Raw genomic sequence first — 19,811 nt, 5'->3', positions numbered from 1 at the left:
GTAAGCAAAATGCTCACGGCTACCAGCTGAATATTGACCTCTTAGATTTTTACAGAATCTTGTGTTTAGCATGAGGCAGGTGAATGCTGGAGGGAACTAAGTGGGGTTCTTATGTACTCCTCTTTCCAAGATGGTGTGCGGTGGAGGAAGACAAAAACACCCACTTTACTGGATAAGGAGAAATCTCACAAGTGATTGCCTTCTTTGGCTAGAAATTGCTGCAGTCAGGGGTTCCACAGGGATTTGTTTTCTCGGCAGTGTTATTTACATGTTCCCAATAGCACTTGCTGTGTTGCTGGGGTCATTGGGAATTCATTTTTGTGTGTATGCCAACAATGTTCAGTTGCTGATTCCCTGAACAGCATCTGTTGATGTTTCAGTGCAACTGAATGAGGGTTTAGTGCCTGTAAGCTCCTGGATGGCTAGTAATGGGTTGATGTTGAATGTGAAAAAAACCCCAAAACTGCTCTTAATGAACTGTGCTTCTCTGGATAGAGAGGATCAGGTTATTCAGACTGGGGACACATAATCTATACAGGAGGTTATCTGTAATCTAGGAGTATAGATGGTTTTGAGATTGTTACTTAAAGAGCAGATCTGAGCCATAGTAATGCTGGCTTTTAATAAGCTACTTCTGCTGAAGTGCTTGCAGTATTATCTTGCTCCTGTGGATTTCCATTTTGTTCTGCAAACCGTAGTGGTTATCCCCTGGATTCTATATAGCGCGCCTTAAGTTGCATGTGCAAATCTGGTCGTGTTTTGGATTTGCGCTCGCAACTTAATTAGTTAACAAGACAATCAGTGCTGATAATTGCCAATTAACAAGCAATTATTGACACTATTTGTCATTACGTTTACAACCGTCTAAGCTTATACTGTAAATTGATGCACATAAATTCTGTCATGTAGTTGAAAGGGGGCGTGACCATAGGCATGGAATGGGCAGGTGTGGGGTTTTCTAAAATCTATAGAATACACCCGTTATAGAATGCACCCATTTCACGCCTAATTTAGGCATTGGTATTGCCTGTGATTAAATTTAATCGCGCAGACGGGCGCTCAGCGTGTTCTATAAACCACATAGAAATTTAGGCAAATTCTATAAAGTATGCCTAAATTTAGGCATACTTTAGAAAATACACACAGGCGTATTTTTTTTCGGTGACAATTTTTTAGGTGTGATATATAGAATCTAGTCCTACATGTGTTCTTGACTATTTGAATCCCCTTTATTTAGGTCTTCCAGCCATAGGAGCCAACTTTTCAAAATGCTTGGGGGTGCTAAACCTGGCACACATTATCATGTGTGTAAAAAGAAAAACAAAGTATGGCAGAGTCATGGGTACTGCTGGCATGGTCATATTTTAGATGTAGGACACATCGCGTAGTGCACACCCTGAGGCTAAAAGAAGAGTTAGGGAAGTACTGAATGTCCCACCAGTCTCTCTTGCGCCGCAACCCCAGCTCATCCCTCCCCTCCCATCCACATCTTATCTATACCACATATGCCTTCCAGTACAACATGGCCTATCCATACCATCCCACACTCAGGTAGGATGGTTGTTTTATTTTTGTGAAAAAGGAAAATGATGTTCCTCTCCATTTGTCTATTAATTCTCAACCTTATCACCTTCAAGCCTCTTCTCTCCATCATGACCTCTCTTTCCTCTCACCTTTCAGTCCATCCTTTCCCAATTCCAGAAAGATGTACTTCATCTCTTTCAGCTCCTCTTTCCTCTGTATCTCGTGCCCCCTCTGACTGCTCTTTTTCCTCTCTCCCAAATCCTTCTCCTAGCTCTGCCCCCCCCCCCCAATCATTGCCCATACTGTCTCCCTGAGTTCCTGTCACTCTCATAGCCTGTTTCTTCTCCAGTCACACAGCTACACTCCCATCTGTTGTCCCCATCACTCAGCCTCTCTTCTCTTTAAAGTTTTCAGACTCTTCCAACATTTACAGCAACATTCACTCTCACAACTAAAAACCCAGCAGTTCCCAAACGGGCAGCTGCAGTGAACTCACAGGGGGGCCCTGGTATATTTTCCCCACCTCTCGCCCATTGTCATCCAAGCCGTTGCTGCTGCTTCTCCAGCAGGGGGATGATCAAAAGCAAATGACGGCGCTAGAGGCTGTTAGCACCATACTAGCACCAGCGTTTGCTACCGCACAATGATCAGAGTCCCCGAGCGCGTGAAACAACGCTCTTGAGGGCTCTGAACACAACTAGCATGCAAATGCATGCAAAACAGGGCTAAACATATTCATCCCCAATGATCAGTGAGCAGCGCGCCAAAGATTGGGTCGCTGGCCACAGCAAACCCTACACCAGCTCCAAGCTGGCGTTAGGGTTTGCAGATCATTGGGGAGGAATGGTGAGCCCTGTCCAGTATGCATTTGCATGCTAGCAGGCCCCCATTCCCCCCCAACAAAGCAATCCTGAAGACCCCCCAGGACAGGGGGCTGGAGGTCCGGCGGACCTCCGGTCCCCCCAATGATCCGCCCACCCCAGGTTCAGGGAGGGATGGAAATCCGGTGGGTCTTCAACCCCCCCTAACCTCCCCAGCAAAGGGTCCCTGGTGGTCCAGTGATCAATCCGCCCCCTCCCTACCTACCCCCTACCTTTTGGGTTGGAGGAGGGAGGTAGCCTGCCTCCCTCCCTCCTCTTCTTTCGACGCCACAAAACTCCCTTATATGGTGTGAAGCCCTGCCCAGTGCATCCCAGGATACACTGGGCAGGGCTGAGCGCTGCCATTTTGCGGTGTTGAAGGAAGAGGAGGGAGGCAGGCAACCTCCCTCCTCCAACTCACAAGGTAGGGGGGTAGGTAGGGAGGGGGGTGGATTGATCATTCGACCACCAGGGACCCTTTGCTGGGGGGATTAGGGGGGGGGGGCTGGGTACCCACCAGATCTCCAGCCATCCCTGAACCTGAGGGGGGATCGTCAGGGGGACTGGAGGTCCAGCAGACCTCCAGCCCCCCTGTTGCTCGGGGGAGGGGGGGGTTGGTCACCCACTGGGCCACCAGGGACTGTTTTGGAAATGTTGAGGGAAGTTAGGGGGGCTGGAGACCCACCAGATCTCCAGCCCTTCCTGAACCTGGGGGGGGGGGATCATCGGGGGGACCGGAGGTTCGCCGGACCTCCAGCCCCCGTTGCCTCGGGGCAGGGGTAGTTGGGGCCTGGTGTTCCCATGGATCTCCAGCCGCTGTGTTTGACAGGTTTGGGCTTTTGACAGCCCAAACCTGTCAAACAAGTGCAGAAGGATTGTGCTGAGTGCATGCTCAGGCACAATTCTCCCACACTTCTACCCCATGATCAGAGATAATTGCGTGCGTAAATTTGCATGCAATTATCCCTGATCTTAGGTCTAATAACGCCCCGTGCTGTTCCAGCACTATTTTTGAAGCGCTGTTTGGAACAGAGCCGGGTTTTTTATCATCTCAGAGATGAGTAGAAGCAGTGGCAAAACAAGCTGCAGCCACTGCAGGGTCGGACTCTCCATATGCGTTGCTGACAAGTCCTGCTTCCTCGAATGCCACTTCCTCTCCTGGGGCACAGCTGGCAACCACGTGAATGAAGAGTCCTGCCTCATGGTGGCTGTGGCTTGCTTTGCCACCACTTCTAGAGAAGCAGCAGTAACAGAGGTGGGTGTGGGGGGATAGAGAGGCTAGCTGGGAGGGGAAATAGAGGGGGGACTTAGTGTGGATGGAAAAGGGGAGAGAGAGCAGAAGCTCGGTGGAAGGGGGAGGGGGAAGAGTCTGGATGGAAGTGGGGAGAGAAGGAGGGCAGAGGCTGGATGAAAGGGGGAGAAAGGAGGGCAGATGCTGGATGGAAGGGGAAAAGGAGGGCAGACGCTGGATGGAAGGGTGGCTCGATGGAAGGGGGAAGAAGACAGACCCTGGATGGAAGAGGGAGAAAGGAAAGCAGACCCTAGGTGGAAGGGGGGAAAGGAGGGCAGAGGCTAGATGGAAGGGGGAAGAAAAGGAGGTCAGTGACTGGTTGAAAGGGGGGAGAGAAAGAGGAAAGACCCTGGATGGAAGGGGGAAGAGAGGGAGGATGCTAAATGGAAGGGGAAAAGGGCAGAGGCTAGATGGAATGGGAAGAGAAGGAGGGCAGAGGCTAGATGGAAGGGGGAAGAGAAAGAGGACAGATTCTGGATGGAAGGGCGGGGAGAAAAGAAGGCAGACCCTGGATGGAAGGGGGAAAAGAAGGAGGGCAGAGGCTAGATGGAAGAGGGAAGAGAAGGAGGGCAGTGACTGAATGAAAGGGGGAAGAGAAAGAGGAACAGTTCTGGATGGAGGGAGGAAGGAGGGCAGACAGTGGATGGAAGGGGAGAGAGATGGAGGACAGACACTGAATGTAAGGGGGATAGAAGGTAGGAAGATGCTGGATGGAAGGGAGAAAAGGAGGATAGAGGCTAGATGGAAGGGGGAAGAGAAAGAGGGCAGTGACTGAATGAAAGGGGTAAGAGAAAGAGGAACAGTCCTGGATGGACTGGACTGGAGGGCTAGATGGAAGGGGGAAGAGAAAGAAGGCAGACTCTAAATGGAAGGGGAAGAGGAGGAGGACAGACATTGAATGTAAGGGGGATAGAAGGTGGGAAGTTGCTGGATGGAAGGGGGAAAAGGAGGGCAGAGGCTAGATGGAAGGGTGGATGGATGGAAGGGGGAAGAGAAAGAGGACAGGCCCTGGATGGGAGAAAAAAGGCAGACTCTAAATGGAAGGGGGAGAGGAGGACAGGCCCTGGATAGAAGAGGGAGTGAAGGAGGGCAGACACTGGTTGGAAGGGGAGGGAGGAGGACAGATGCTGAATGGAAAGGGGAAAGAGTGAAGCATGCCACTGATTTGCTCCCTGCGCAGGCAGCAGTGAACTCAGGCCTTGGGCAGTAGAGTCCTACCTTTGTTGGCGGGGATGCCCAAGCCCCTTCAGCCGTTGGGACTTGGGCATCCCCGCCAACAAAGGTAGGACTCAACACCATTTGGGGGGGGGGGGGGGGAGAGACCAGAGAGGAAATGTGTAGCCTCGGGATGCCGTGACCCGAGAAAATTTGCGAACCACTGCAATAACCTCTTTGAATATTTTTTATCCCTTCCTAGCCCCCCTCTGTTCCTCTCTCCACAGTTCTACTACCAGTGCTTGTCCCAATTACCCAGCCCTTCCCCCCCTTACAGTTCCTTTCTGTTTCTTCTAGCCTTTTATTTATTTATTTATTTATTGCATTTGTATCCCACATTTTCCCACCTTTTTGCAGCCTCAATATGGCTTATAATGTATCGTTCTTGGTAGAATAGATTGGAAGATAACAATTAGTGTTACATAAAGGCCGTGAATGACATAATAGAAAATTAAACAAGCAGATATAAGAAAAAACAGTTCTGATTATAGGTAAGGTGGAGATGTGTTATATTTACAATTGCTGATGTTTGTGGTATGCCTTGTTGAAGAGGTGAGTCTTCAGAGATTTGCGAAAGTTAGTTTTACAGCACCATTCTCACTCTTGAGGCAGCAACCCCTTCCTATTCCTCTCCCTATAGCTCCACTCTCAGCCTGTCCCCATAGGCGCTCCTTATAAGAGGCTTGGGGAGGCTAAGCCTCCCCAGCCCAATCTTGACGTTCCCCTGGCTGCTGCCCTCACAAACGCAGGGCTTCCGCAGCAGCCAGTGAGCTCTCCCACCGTCCTTCCTGCTCTCCCCGTCGGGGAGTGAGTCCCCGACCGGCAGCTCTCCTTGCCCCCCCCCCCCCCCGCGCGCGCGTGACCCCAACCCCCTGCCAGGGCCCACCCAACATCCCCTCGCAATTTGCCTGCCTCGGTCCCTGACTCCCTAAAGCATTCTTATCTTCACCCGTGCCCGTCGCCGTCAGCGCTGCCTCACTGCCTGCCATTCATTTTCACAGGCAGCTCCGTTCCTGCTCCCCTTTGCCGCGTCCACTCCTCCAGCTCTCTCTGATGCACTTCCTGGTAAACAGACGGAGCTGCCTGTGGAAATGAATGGCAGGCAGTGAGGCAGCGCTGATGGCGACGGGTACGGGTGAAGATAAGAATGCTTTAGGAGTCAGGGACCGAGGCAGCATGCTGGCTGGTAGAGGTGAGAGAGGGAGGTGGGAAATGTTGGGGGGAGATGCATGGGGAGACAGAGAGAGAGATGCTGTATGGGGATGGGAGGGATGCTATAAGGGGAAGGAAGAGGAAGAAAGAGATAGATGTTGGGCCCAGGGTGCAAGGAAAGGAGATACTGAGAGTGATGTGGACAGTGGGAGAGAAGAAGGAGGGAAGAGAGGTTGTACATGGGGATGGATGAGAGGGAGGGATAGATATACACTAGAGGGGAAAGAGAAAAAGAGGGAGATTGTGGATCCAGGGACAGAAGGGAGTGAGGAGAAATGCTGGATATGGATGGAGGGGAAATTGCTGAATTTAAGGGCTGGATTGAAACACTTTGAGGGCAGATGTTTAAAGTGGAGAAAGGATAGGGACAGGGCTATAGATGGTAGACAGGACACATAAGGACACAGGAGGATGGTGGACATGGTGAGAGAAAAAATATCAAATGGAAAGATATTCTGCATAAACAGAAGACACTGGGACCAAAGTGAATAGAAAAACTAAATGATCAGATAACAAAGGTAGAAAAAAGTATTTTATTCAGAATTTATTAACTGGAATATGTCAGCTTTTGGAAATATGCATTTGTGATGTTTTGCATGTAAGTTTCAATTTTTCTAGTACTGCTGCGTGCTGAGTCTGACTTCTTGAGGTAAATCAAGGTGCAGTATTCTGCTAGCATGTAGTGTTTTCAGCCCTTTTTGAGTTTTTTTTTTTTGTTTGTTTCACTAGGTTGTGCACTGGTGTTTTAGAGCCCGGTGTAATTACAGTGCTGCCTTTCCACGCATAAGGTTGTAGCTCATCCTGTCCTTGGAATTAGTACTGTTATGGTTTGGTAAGGTTATGAGTGTGTTTTTGCACAAGTTTGTGTATAGTGTTTTGCAGTGGAGAAATTGTGTATTGGCCTTACTGAGGTGGCACCAAATCATCAGAAAGGGTTTTAGAGCCTAAATCATGACACACTACCTCTTGAAGGATCTACATATAGTCGTTTATAAAAGGAGCTCATTGTGAACACTTTCCACCCTAAAAGGGTGTTTTGTGGCTCTACATGAGAATTGTGATATTATGATCCCTTGTTTCATATTGTTGACGGTCTGCATTTTCCGTATGGGTGGTATATTGGTTTATTAGGGTCTGCCCAGTGTTATGGTACAGTAAGGTTTATGAGTGTGTTTTTGCACAAATTTGTGCATAGTGTTTTGCAGTTGAGCAATTGTGGTTAGTACATGCTTTGAGCAATCACTTTATTCTTTGATATATGATACATATTTAACATCTAAATTTAATAAAAGGTATTAATTGTGACTTATTTTTACTTATTTTTTTCTGTGTTGTCAGACAATTATAGATGTAAGCCCTGCCCCTGGCCCCACCCCTAACCCCACCCCCTTTAGCCTCCCCAAACAGTTGGGCCACCGACCGCCTATGCCTGTCCCCATTACCCAGCCTCTCTTTCTCATACAGATCCTTTCTGTCTTATTCAGCCCTTCACAGCAGAATTATTTTTTGTTGCCAGTAACTCCTTTCAATCCCTTTCTTGTAGATCTTCTTCTCACAGCTCCACTTCCAGCACATATCCCCATCACCATGCCCCTCTGCCCTTACATCTCCTTTCTGTTTCTTCCAGCCTTCCACAGCAGAATTCTCTCTCCTAGACAATAAACCCTACTTACCCCTTCCTGTTCCTGTTCCTATCTCCACAGGTACAGCTGCACTCCCAGCACATATCCCCATCACTCAGCTTCCCTCTCCTTACAGCTGCTTTTTGCCACCTGTAGCCCTTCACAGCTGCATTCTTTCTCCCAGCCAATAACCCCTTTCAAATTCATTCACCTCTGCCTAGCTCCTCTATTCCTTTCCCAGTACTTTTCTGTTGTTGTTTTTTTACCTTAATTGCTGAACATATTATTGTGGTAACAAAGGTAAAATTGCCATGTCTATAAAGTTATGTGACTCACTCTTCTTTCAGTGTCTGTCTGTTGCTCCTACGCTCCCATTGGCAGCTGCATGAAGGAAGTGCCTCTATCTTTGGTTTTATGACAGGAGACAGCATGAGCCTATCTGGCCCATGGTGTGGGCTGAGCTTGCTACCATATTGTGTGACCCCAAACATTCGCAGAAGGCTTATCACTGCTTATGTGTGTGTGTGTGTGTGTGGGGGGGGGGGGGGGTTAAAGCTTCCCATGCATAACCCAAGGGGGGGGGGGGTTAACTCTGGGGAGGGTCCTTGGATGTGAGTTGCGGTCCATGGGTGCGGACCCTCTGGAGCCGCAGGAGGCTCAACCTTTATAGGGGGCAGCTTTAAGAAAGGCCCCGTCTCTGCCTGAGCCTCGGGTCTGATTTTTAGGGACCCACCCCCCAGGACCCCACCCAGAGGTTAAAAAAAACCCTCAGGTTACATTTGGGAAGCTTTCAAATTTAAAAAAAACACACATAGGCAGGTCATAAACCTTGTGCGAGAGCGGGGAGTAGGCACACATGGCAGTAATTGGGCAACACGGGTAAATTGTTGCACAGTGCCCAATTACTGCATAAGTAGTGCATGAGCCCTTACCACCTACTAAATAGGTGGCAGTAAGGGCTCAGGTGGTATTGGCCGAAATAAAAATTTGGCCATTTTAGAACTGCGCTAAAAAGTGGCCAGAGCATTCTGGAAACCCACATGCTAAAACTACTGCCGGCCACTTTTTAGTGCAGTTTAATAAAAGGACCCCTTAGATTGCAAAAAAGACCACACTTACATTATAAGGAAACAATATTAAGCACATGGGGTGGGTGTGTTTTTTAACTCTGGCCACTGCGGGTAAAAATGGCTGGCACAATATCCGGGAATCGGCACTAACCAGATAGCAATCCAGATTAAGCTGAAACAGCCTTTTTGCTATCCCAGTTTTATTCAGGTAAGCTATCTGGTTAGCAATGTGAATATTGCCTCTAAACAGATAACCCCCGACCCGGGCCGAGATGCTGACCCCTTCCTACCTGGCGTCAGCACCCAGCATTTCCCCTTCACGGCATTACCCAGCAGCAGCAGCGATTCCCATACGCTGCCGTGCCGCCAGCACCTGCCTCTTCCCTTTACTGCGGCTGCCTGAACCTCTGACGAAACAGGAAGTTACATCAGAGAGGTGGCCGCAGTAAAGAGAAGAGGCAGGTGCTGGTGGCAGGGCAGTGTGTGGGAATCGCTGCCGCTGCTGGTAAAGCTGGGGAGATGCCACTCCTGAAAAGTGCCACCTGAAGCCCTCACCTCAGGTGGCCTAATGGTCGGGCTGTCCCTATGCCCAAGCTCCACCCATGGACCACCCCGGCACAGTCTAGATAGTATTGAAGTGATGAGAGGAATATTCAGTGGTACTGTCCAGTTAGTGCTGCAGAATACCCCGCTCGCCAGCACTTATTCGGTTAGCAACACCTGCCAACAGGATAAGTGCATTTGATTATCGATCAGATAGTTTTTTAATCTACACACATAAGGATACACTCCACCCATGCTCCACCCAAATTCCAGTATATGTGAATACTCGCCCACAAAATATGCACCATCAAATCTAGACATGTACTGACAGAATACCACTAACCAGAAACTGCTGATGTATGATTGTATGTGTTCAGATACACACATGAATGACTAGAATGCCAGCACTGGGGGAAACCTGATCAATTTCCAACCCAAGCTTTTGCTATTACATTTCAATGCTCTGTTCCAACTCTGGAACTCTTTGATGGTGGTATATTGACAATCGTTTTAGTGGATTGCTGGATTTTCATATTTGAATTGTGTGACTCCTGAAGCAGGCACCTTTTGTGTTGAAACGCAGGACTGCATCAAGTCCATATGTAACATAGTAACATAGTAGATAACGGCAGAAAAAGACCTGCACGGTCCATCTAGTCTGCCCAACAAGACAACTCATGTGTGCTACTTTTTGTGTATACCCTACTTTGATTTGTATCTATGCTCTTCAGGGCACAGACCGTATAAGTCTGCCCAGCACTATCCCCACCTCCCAACCATCAGCCCCGCCTCCCAACCACTGGCTCTGACGCAGACCGTATAAGTCTGCCCAGCACTATCCCCGCCTCCTACCACCAGCTCTGGCACTGACCGTATAAGTCTGCCCAGCACTATCCCCGCCTCCCGGGGTGAACCGGACAGGGTGGGGCTCCTCCCTGGTTCTGCTGAACAATCAGTTCCCCTGAAGACGCCATTAGTTTGGCGAAACATGGCCCATGGGAACTAGAATTGCTGGACTGTGTTCTCTTTGTTCTTAAACTTTGCACGGAAGGATTCTTTTGAAAAAAAGTATTGCAGTGGACAAGAACTTGGCAGGAAGAAGATCTTTGATTCTGTACATCTCTGCTTAAGCTAAGTAGCTGTTATTTAATTTTTTTTGAACATCAAGTCTTAATATTTTTCTTGGACTTTGCCCATCTATTGAACAGCATTATTAGGATGGAGGTAGGATGTGCTATGATGTAAGGGTGGTGTCCCTGCTAAGCTTGGATTTTCAGTCCACAGCAATACACCAAAAAACTGAGCACAACAAATAAATACCTATATATTTTATTGGATTCTGCACAAAAAGTAACTATATATATAATATGAGTAATGAGAGAAATAATTTTTGTTTAAAAGTTTCATGAAGGTTTCTGTTATATTCACCAATTTTGTAATTTGAAACCGTTTCTTATAGAATACCCAGAATTACGTTTGGTATTGAATTTTAATTGCCAAACCTTAGACCATTGTTCTAGCTTCTTCAGATCCTTTCTCATGTTTTCCACTCCCTCCGGGGTGTCCACTCTGTTACAGATCTTAGTATCATCCGCAAATAGGCAAACTTTACCTTCTAACCCTTCGGCAAGGTCACTCACAAATATATTGAACAGAATCGGCCCCAGCACTGATCCTTGAGGCACTCCACTACTCACCTTTCCCTCCTCCGAGCTAACTCCATTCACCATCACCCTCTGGCGTCTGTCCATCAACCAGTTCCTAATCCAGTTCACCACTTTAGGTCCTATCTTCAGCCCATCCAGTTTATTTAAAAGCCTCCTGTGGGGAACCGTGTCAAAAGCTTTGCTGAAATATAAGTAGATTACGTCCATAGCTCGTCCCTGATTCAATTCTCCTGTCACCCAATCAAAAAACTCAATGAGATTCGTTTGGCATGATTTCCCTTTGGTAAAACCATGTTGTCTGGGATCTTGCAACTTATTGGCTTTCAGGAAATTCACTATCCTTTCCTTCAGCATCGCTTCCATTACTTTTCCAATAACCAAAGTGAGGCTTACCGGCCTGTAGTTTCCAGCTACTTCCCTATCACCACTTTTGTGAAGAGGGACCACCTCCGCCGTTCTCCAGTCCCTCGGAACCTCTCCCATCTCCAAGGATTTATTAAACAAATCTTTAAGAGGACCCGCCAGAACCTCTCTGAGCTCCCTTAATATCTTGGGGTGGGTCCCGTCCAGTCCCATGGCTTTGTCCACCTTTAGCTTTACAAGTTGTTCATACACACTCTCTTCTGTAAATGATGCTGTATCCACTCCATTTTCATATGTTTATTGTACATTTTAATAACTGTTTGCCCTTTGGAAATTGATTAGTCTCCCCCCATTCTTTTTGTCTTTTTAGTTTTTGTTCCCTTGTTTGGGGGTTCCTCTTCTTTATTACTTGTATTAGAATGCCAGCATTTACATGCTTTCTTGCCAGCTTAAAACTAGGTGGTTTCTTAGAAAATTCCTCCTGTTATCTGTAATAGGCTTGATTTAACCTGAAATTAAATATGACCAAAACCGAGCTTCTCATTTTCCCCCCCCAAACCCACCTCCCCGCTCCCCCCGTTTTCTATTTCTGTTGATGGCTCTCTCATTCTCCCTGTCTCCTCAGCTCGAAACCTTGGGGTCATCTTTGACTCTTCTCTCTCCTTCTCTGCTCATATCCAGCAGATTGCCAAGACCTGTCGTTTCTTTCTTTACAACATCCGTAAAATCCGCCCCTTTCTTTCCGAGCACTCTACCAAAACCCTCATCCACACCCTTGTCACCTCTCGTTTAGACTACTGCAATCTGCTTCTTGCTGGCCTCCCACTTAGTCACCTCTCCCCTCTCCAGTCGGTTCAAAACTCTGCTGCCCGTCTCATCTTCCACCAGGGTCGCTTTACTCATACTACCCCTCTCCTCAAGACCCTTCACTGGCTCCCTATCCGTTTTCGCATCCTGTTCAAACTTCTTCTACTAACCTATAAATGTATTCACTCTGCTGCTCCCCACTATCTCTCCACACTCGTCCTTCCCTACACCCCTTCCCGTGCACTCCGCTCCATGGATAAATCCTTCTTATCTGTTCCCTTCTCCACTACTGCCAACTCCAGACTTCGTGCCTTCTGTCTCGCTGCACCCTACGCCTGGAATAAACTTCCTGAGCCCCTACGTCTTGCCCCATCCTTGGCCACCTTTAAATCTAGACTGAAAGCCCACCTCTTTAACATTGCTTTTGACTCGTAACCACTTGTAACCACTCGCCTCCACCTACCCTCCTCTCTTCCTTCCCATCCACATTAATTGATTTGATTTGCTTACTTTATTTATTTTTTGTCTATTAGATTGTAAGCTCTTTGAGCAGGGACTGTCTTTCTTCTATGTTTGTACAGCGCTGCGTATGCCTTGTAGCGCTATAGAAATGCTAAATAGTAGTAGTAGTAGTAGTAATGTAATCAGTGTTTGTACGTGGTATGCAATATATAAGTTAAATAAACAAATACATTTAGGGGGGAATTCATAAAATAGCGTTGTGGTCTTAATGCACGTTAAGGGAATTAGAGTACGCTAAATGCTAAAAAGTCCATTCTGTTGCTATGGGCTTTTAGCATTTAGCGCGCGCTAAATCCCTTATTGCTCATTCAGGTGCATTAAGGCTATAACGTTGTTTAATAAATTCCTCTCAACATATTACCGATAACATTTTTGTCTTTTTTCCAATTGTAGATGGCTATCTGCTGTCCACACCTTTAGAAATGTAATCCACATTCTAGAAATAAGTGTTTCAGGATGGGAGTAGTGATTCTAGAATTTGTTAGGGTAGAAATTTGATAAAGTATCTTGTTTAAAGATTTAAAAAAAAAAAACATTTATTTCTATCAATCAGCTCACAACTAATAATTTACAAAAGGCCTAGATGTAATGTAGTGTTGAGTCTAACTTATTTTCCTCTATGTACTAACCTGCAGTAACTTTAGAAGGTTCCAGAGTTACTGCATGTGATAAACCTTTCCTTATCATGCTGTGCATAAAGTTCACAATATCAGGAACTGAGCACCCATTGCCATGAGATATCACTATTCTTTCATGTCAAACAGCCCAATGTTAGAGGGACAATCCACTGCTATAGGACTTGAATCAGATTGAGGAGAGGGGGATGAGAGACTATCAGGTTTATTTTCGAAAGAGAAGGACGCCCATCTTTCAACACAAATCGGAAGATGGGCGTCCTTCTCCCACGGTCGCCCAAATCGGCATAATCGAAAGCCAGTTTTGGGCGTCCTCAACTGCTTTCCATCATGGGGATGACCAAAGTTCCTGGGGGTGTGTTGGAGGCATAGCGAAAGCGGGACTTGGGCGTGCCTAACACATGGGCGTCTTCCACCCATAATTGAAAAAAGAAGGGGGTTCCCTGACGAGCACTTGGACGACTTTACTTGGTCCTTTGTTTGTTACGACCAAGCCACGAAAAGGTGCCCGAACTGACGAGATGAGCACCGGAGGGAATCGGAGATGACCTCCCCTTACTCCTCCAGTGGTCACTAACCCCCTCCCATCCTCAAAAAAAAAAAATTCAAAATATTTTTTGCCAGCCTCTATGCCAGCCTCAAATGTCATACTCAGGTACATCGCAGCAGTATGCAGGTCCCTGGAGCAGTTTTAGTGGGTGCAGTGCACTTCACGCAGGCGGACCCAGGCCCATCCCTCCCCTACCTGTTACACTTGTGGTGGTAAATGTGAGCCCTCCAAAACCCATCAGAAACACACTGTACCCATATCTAGGTGCCCCCCTTCACCCGTAAGGGCTATGGTAGTGGTGTACAATTGTGGGAAGTGGATTTTGGGGGGCTCAGCACACAAGGTAAGGGAGCTATGTACCTGGGAGCTTTTTCTGAAGTCCACTTCAGTGTCCCCTAGGGTGCCCGGTTGGTGTCCTGGCATGTGAGGGGGACCAGTGCACTACGAATGCTGGCTCCTCCCATGACCAAAGGGCTTGCATTTGGTCGTTTCTGAGATGGGCGTCCTCGGTTTCCATTATCGCCGAAAATCAGAAACGACCAAGTCTAAGGACGACCATCTCTAAGGATGACCTAAATGTCAAGATTTGGGCATCCCCGACCGTATTATCAAAATGAAAGATAGACACCCATCTTGTTTCGATAATACGGGTTTCCTCGCCCCTTCGCCAAGACGTCCTGCGAGGACGTCCTCAGGAAAATGTGGGCGCCCCTTTCGATTATGGCCCTCAAAGGGGCTCATTTTCAAAGCACTTAGGGCCCTGTTTACTAAGCTGCACTAGAGATGCGCTGTGTAGATGCCCATAATATTCCTATCAAGAATCAGATCTAAAGGTTTTTTGTTAGCAGATAGCTCTTACCAAGTCAATTGTATGTTGTTATAAATATCTGCTTACTTACAAATCATATTCATCTGCCTTGTAACTGCATTAATATAGTTTGTCACAGGGCCTCAGTTTGGGGGATTAAGTATACCAGTTGCTTATGGTTATTGCCTAAATTCACCCCGGCTCGCCACTGGTCCACTAAAACTGCTCTTACGTTCAATACAGTATTTTTATACTATCTCGTTTTTTTTCTATTAGTTTTGTTAACTTATCCAATTACAGTAATGTTATTTTACTTAGCTTTTTCAGCATAAAGAATGTCGGCCTCAGAGGGATGTTACTCCAACATGAGTCATGTTTCACCATCAAAAACGTTTTTTTCAAGGATACCCCCTGGATATAAACATAATAGATTACTCTTAATACCTCCAAATGTATTAAATTTTGATGCTATCAATTTGTGTTAGGAGCAAAGACATTTTTGAACAATTCTTACCTCTTACTAATGCTGTGCTAACATGCCGACTGATCAAGGATTATAGATCCACCAAAATGGCGGCTACGCGTCTTGGTTCACAATTTAAAGGTCTAGCTCTAACTGACGTGGACCAATCAGGAAGCAAGGACTAGAACTGAATATTAGCGTTTAAATAATATTCCTATAGCACGCCTTAGTAAACAGGGCTCTATGGAACTTTATAAGTCTAAATGCTTTGAAAATACGCATCTACGCATACAACCCAAAAAACATACTGAACTCTCCATCACATGCCCACTCCTCTCCCCCCTCCTAAGTGAAAATCTTGTAGCATGCATGATTCAAAATTCCAAGAGCCATCATTCTTACCCGGCAGTAACTGCCAGTAGGGGGCATAAGAAAGCCTTTCTGGTTCACCAGGATTTATGATGGGGGTGTGTGGCTTTTGAATGGAGGATGAAGGATTTTGGCATGGAACGGAAGGGTGACAGATCGAAGTATGGGAAGAGAGACTGAATGTAAGATATATATGAGAGGTGGATCTATAATGAAAAGGAGGATGGATGTGTTGCTGGGAGTAGCAAAGGAGAGAAATCTCTCCTGTCTTTTTCTCCAGTGCTAAATCATTAACTGATAGCAGTTAGCATTTGCATTGTCATAGATTGCAAAACTGTCTTGACTTGTACAGAGATCTGCCTTCCACTAAATCATTTCTTTTGGTTCTTTTTCAGATGTGATTCTGGATATACTGGGCAATACTGTGATAAAACCGATTTTAATATTCTCTATGTTGTTCCGAGTAGACAAAAGCTTACCCATGTGCTCATTGCTGCAATAATTGGAGCAGTACAGATCGCTATTATTGTTGCAATTGTTATGTGCATAACAAGGTATGGTATGCCTTAGTGAACACAATGCGAGTCCAATGTTCAGCAGGAAGTTTTCTACTTAAAGGCACATATCTTAAGTGGATTTTCAGTAAAGGATCTGGATATGTTGTAGATATCCAGATGTCGTAGACATGCAATATTTGTGATGGATTTATCAGAATAACTTTAACTGAATAGTAGCTAAATGCTGCTGCTGCTGCTATCTAGCTAAAGTGAAAACCCAACTTTGCCACACATCTGTTTTAGGGATGTCCATTCGCTGCCATCAGTTAAGTACAACCTTTTTTGTTTGTTTGTTTGTTTGCTGTTTTCCCAATTTTTGAACATTCTTTTAAATTCATTTCACACATTTGCATTAATATAACATTTTTAAAATGTGTTAAAACTAGACATGCCAAGTACCAGGTCTAAGTAACAACATCCATGATTTTCGACATAGACATCCCTTCCTCTGCTGAAGTCAGTTGTCCTGCCCAGACCATGTCCCCTTGCCATATGGATGTACTGCGGTTGTAGATGTCCATATCTTGGCTTTATAAAATTGGGATTTGGATGCCCATGCAATATTGATGTTTAAATCTTGGTTTTCAGACGTCCAAAACATAAATAGAGCTTTGAAAATAAAGGCCATTGACGCCAACCCTCGGATTCTGTATAGGGTGCCCAAATTTGGGCACAGAGCCCAGATGTGCACTGAAGGTCCCTTTTACCAAGTTGCGGTAAAAAGAGCCCTGCAGTAGTGACAGCGGCCATTTTTGCTATGCGCTGAGGCCCGTTTTACCACAGCGAGTACAAAGGCTGCAAAAATACATGGCCATGCGGTAAGATTTCATTTACTTTGTGGCCGTGCAGGGGGAGTACTTACCGATTGAGGTGGCGATAAGGGCTCCCATGCTAAGCTGGCTGTAACCAAGTAGCACGTGGTGCTGCCCAATTACCGCCAGGTAACCGTTGTGCAAGAAAATCAATCCCTGTTTTCCCCAGCGTGGGAAATGGCACACACTGGTACTGGAACTACCGCTGGTGCCCATGTTGGGCTGGCAGTAGCTCCAAATTGGCACATGGTAAGCCCGCTTTGGGCTTACTGCTGCTTTGTAAAAGGGACTCATAAACTAATTAATCAGTTGGGTGCTAACAACCAATTATTGACATTAACCCCTGAATTCTAAAAATGTTGCTAAAAATTATGCGTGCAAATTTGGGCGCTCTCCCTATTTACTTGCACAATTTAATTGATTAATGAGATATATAAGCACCAATAATTGGCTTGTTAATAAGTAATTATTGGCACTAGTTAGATTTACTTGGAATATACACCTGTAAATTTAGGCATGAAATCCGGGCCTAAATTTTATGCATGAGTTCATAAAGGGAGCGCAGAAATGGAACGGTCATGGGCAGAACGGGGGTGTTCCTAAAATTAACGCACATAGTTATAGAATATGGGGAAAATGCGCCTCATTTAGGCGCAAAGATTTGCACCACATCTCAGTTGGTGCAAATGGCTGCGCCTAAAGTTAGGTGTGATCCTGGGCATAAGCGCTATTCTATAAACCACGCCTAACTTTAAGCGTGGCTTATCACTTTTTTTTGGCACCATATATATAATTTACCCCCAATGGAGTTGATTAGCATTTAATTGGCACTAATTTGGATTTGTGCGCACATCTGACTGTACGCTATTCCATATCGCTGCATGTCCAAAATGTCTTTTATACCACCCAAAAGGGGGTGTGGCCATGAGAGTGTCATGGCAGGACAGGGGTGTTCCTAATATTTAGGTACAGTGCTATAGAATACCCGATTTACAGGCCCAACGTGCACGCCAGGATGTACACAAAATTTCAGGTGGCTTAAGTCCTTGCACCCAAAGTTGGGCATGGGAATCCGCTCTAAACGCAATTCTATACAGGGTGCTCAGCCCAGAGCAGCCCTTATAGAATAGCGCTTTGGGGAAGATTCTAGATATGGTGCCTAAAAAATCCGCATGGAAACATTTCTGCCCAAGCATATTCTATAAGCGGCACCTAGATTTAGGTGCGGTATATAGAATACAATTAGTTGGTATCCCAGCGCCTAAAACTACATGCTTCCATTTATACCAGTGGAAGCGTGGTGTAAATCCTGACACATAGATTTAGGCACAGAGGGCCATATTGTATAACTACACATGCAAATTTTGGAATGCCCACGAAATGCCCATTTCCCCGCCCACAACAATGCCCCCTTTTTGCTCAGTGCGTTACAGAATACGCTTAGAGAGTTGTGCACATAAATTCTAATTATTGCCAATTAGTGCTCATTATTTCTTGTTAAGTGCTGTTAACAACGTTGATTGGCTTGTTAAGCCAATTAAGTTACATTTGCTGTTATAGAATATGCCTGGATTTCAGCGTGAAACTCTACGCTATATAGAATCCAGGGGTTAATGCAGATTTTCCCCAGTGCCTAAATGTAAGTGCCATTTACTGACTAAGGCCCTATCTGTCTTTGTAAAATACTAGCATAAGAGGCAGAAACCGTGTCTACCTTGCAGGCGTGGAGATTTACCCTCTTCAAGAGCAGGTTCAAGTTTGCATGCCTGCAAGGTTGACACAGTTTCTGCCACTTACACTAGTATTTTATAAAGAAATGTAGGCGCCTCTGTGTTTTGCAGTTGAGGAGATAGAGCAGTCGCAGATGTCCTTGCCTGGATTACTCATGTATAAGCGTAAATTAGTGTATTTAATCATCTATGCACCTACTTGCAAACTGACCCCATTTTCCACCCAGACTTCAGCCATGTACACGCCTACTGGCAAAGTACACGCATTCATGTCATAGCATGTATTTTTACACCAGGAAGTCATTCATGTGCATATGTGGCCATAATCACCTGAAAATAACCCTTTATACAGATGCCATCTAAATGCACCCAAATTATAACCATGATTTGCTGTTGGAGAGATCAACTCTGAGATTTAAGAAATTGATGAAGGCGTGGTTGTTCAGGCAATATTTTGACAGCTAATGTTTTCCATGAACATGGGGAAGTATGCTTTGATCAGGAGGTGGGACGTTTTGTGTTTTTCCCTAGTGTTTCTCTGCTTTTATTATTTCATTGTTATGCTACTTTGCTTCCCTCCCTTTTGTGTCTTGTGTTCTGTTGCTTTGTTTTGATTTTAGGCCAAATTTCATGTAAATGCCTTGATGCGTAATTTTTCCCTGAATGGCGGTATATTAAATTTGGCAAATAAAATGAATAAAGTTATTGGTATAATAACAAAACCCTGATCAATAGCACTTATCTCCCCCACCCCTTGTTCCCCCACTCAGCCTCAATGCTTAACCCCCAGTTCTCCAAGTAATCAAAGAACTTACTCCTACCCTCATGATCTCCCTGGTGAGATCGTGGCAGTGCAGTAGCAATCCCTGGATACCCATGAGTATTGCAGGCTATGTTCAAAATGGTGGTTGTGAACACTAACAGTAGTTCTGAGAATACTGTTAGGGGTCATAGCGGCCATTTTGTCCACTACTGTCCCACCAGTAACTCCTGGGGAGGGTCAGGAGGCTCGGAGGTGTAATGCTGTAGCTGATCAGGGGAATCAGGTAGTGGAAGTCAAGTGCTGGGGCTGATGAGAGGGATTGGTGATGAGAAATTAAGTGTTGCAGCAGATCGTAGTCATTTTGGGCTGGGGGCCTAAGTGTCATGGGTGATCAAGGTCATAGAAGCCAACTGTTCAAAATCATTGGG

General features: G+C 45.9%; 1 protein-coding gene across 1 annotated transcript in view; it reads left to right on the top strand.

The window, feature by feature from the left end:
- The window catches only part of TMEFF1 (transmembrane protein with EGF like and two follistatin like domains 1), a 451,913-nt gene that overhangs the window by 428,993 nt on the left and 3,109 nt on the right, over positions 1–19,811 (top strand). Inside the window, exon 9 of the mRNA XM_030204848.1 lies at positions 15,917–16,075. Coding sequence (XP_030060708.1) covers positions 15,917–16,075 — 159 coding nt within the window. The remainder of the gene's footprint in view (positions 1–15,916; positions 16,076–19,811) is intronic.

Source organism: Microcaecilia unicolor, chromosome 1 (genome assembly GCF_901765095.1).
Source record: "Microcaecilia unicolor chromosome 1, aMicUni1.1, whole genome shotgun sequence".
NCBI classification, from domain to species: domain Eukaryota; kingdom Metazoa; phylum Chordata; class Amphibia; order Gymnophiona; family Siphonopidae; genus Microcaecilia; species Microcaecilia unicolor.
The sequence above is the reverse complement of the archived record's forward strand: the minus strand, read 5'-3'. Positions and strand labels throughout refer to the sequence as shown.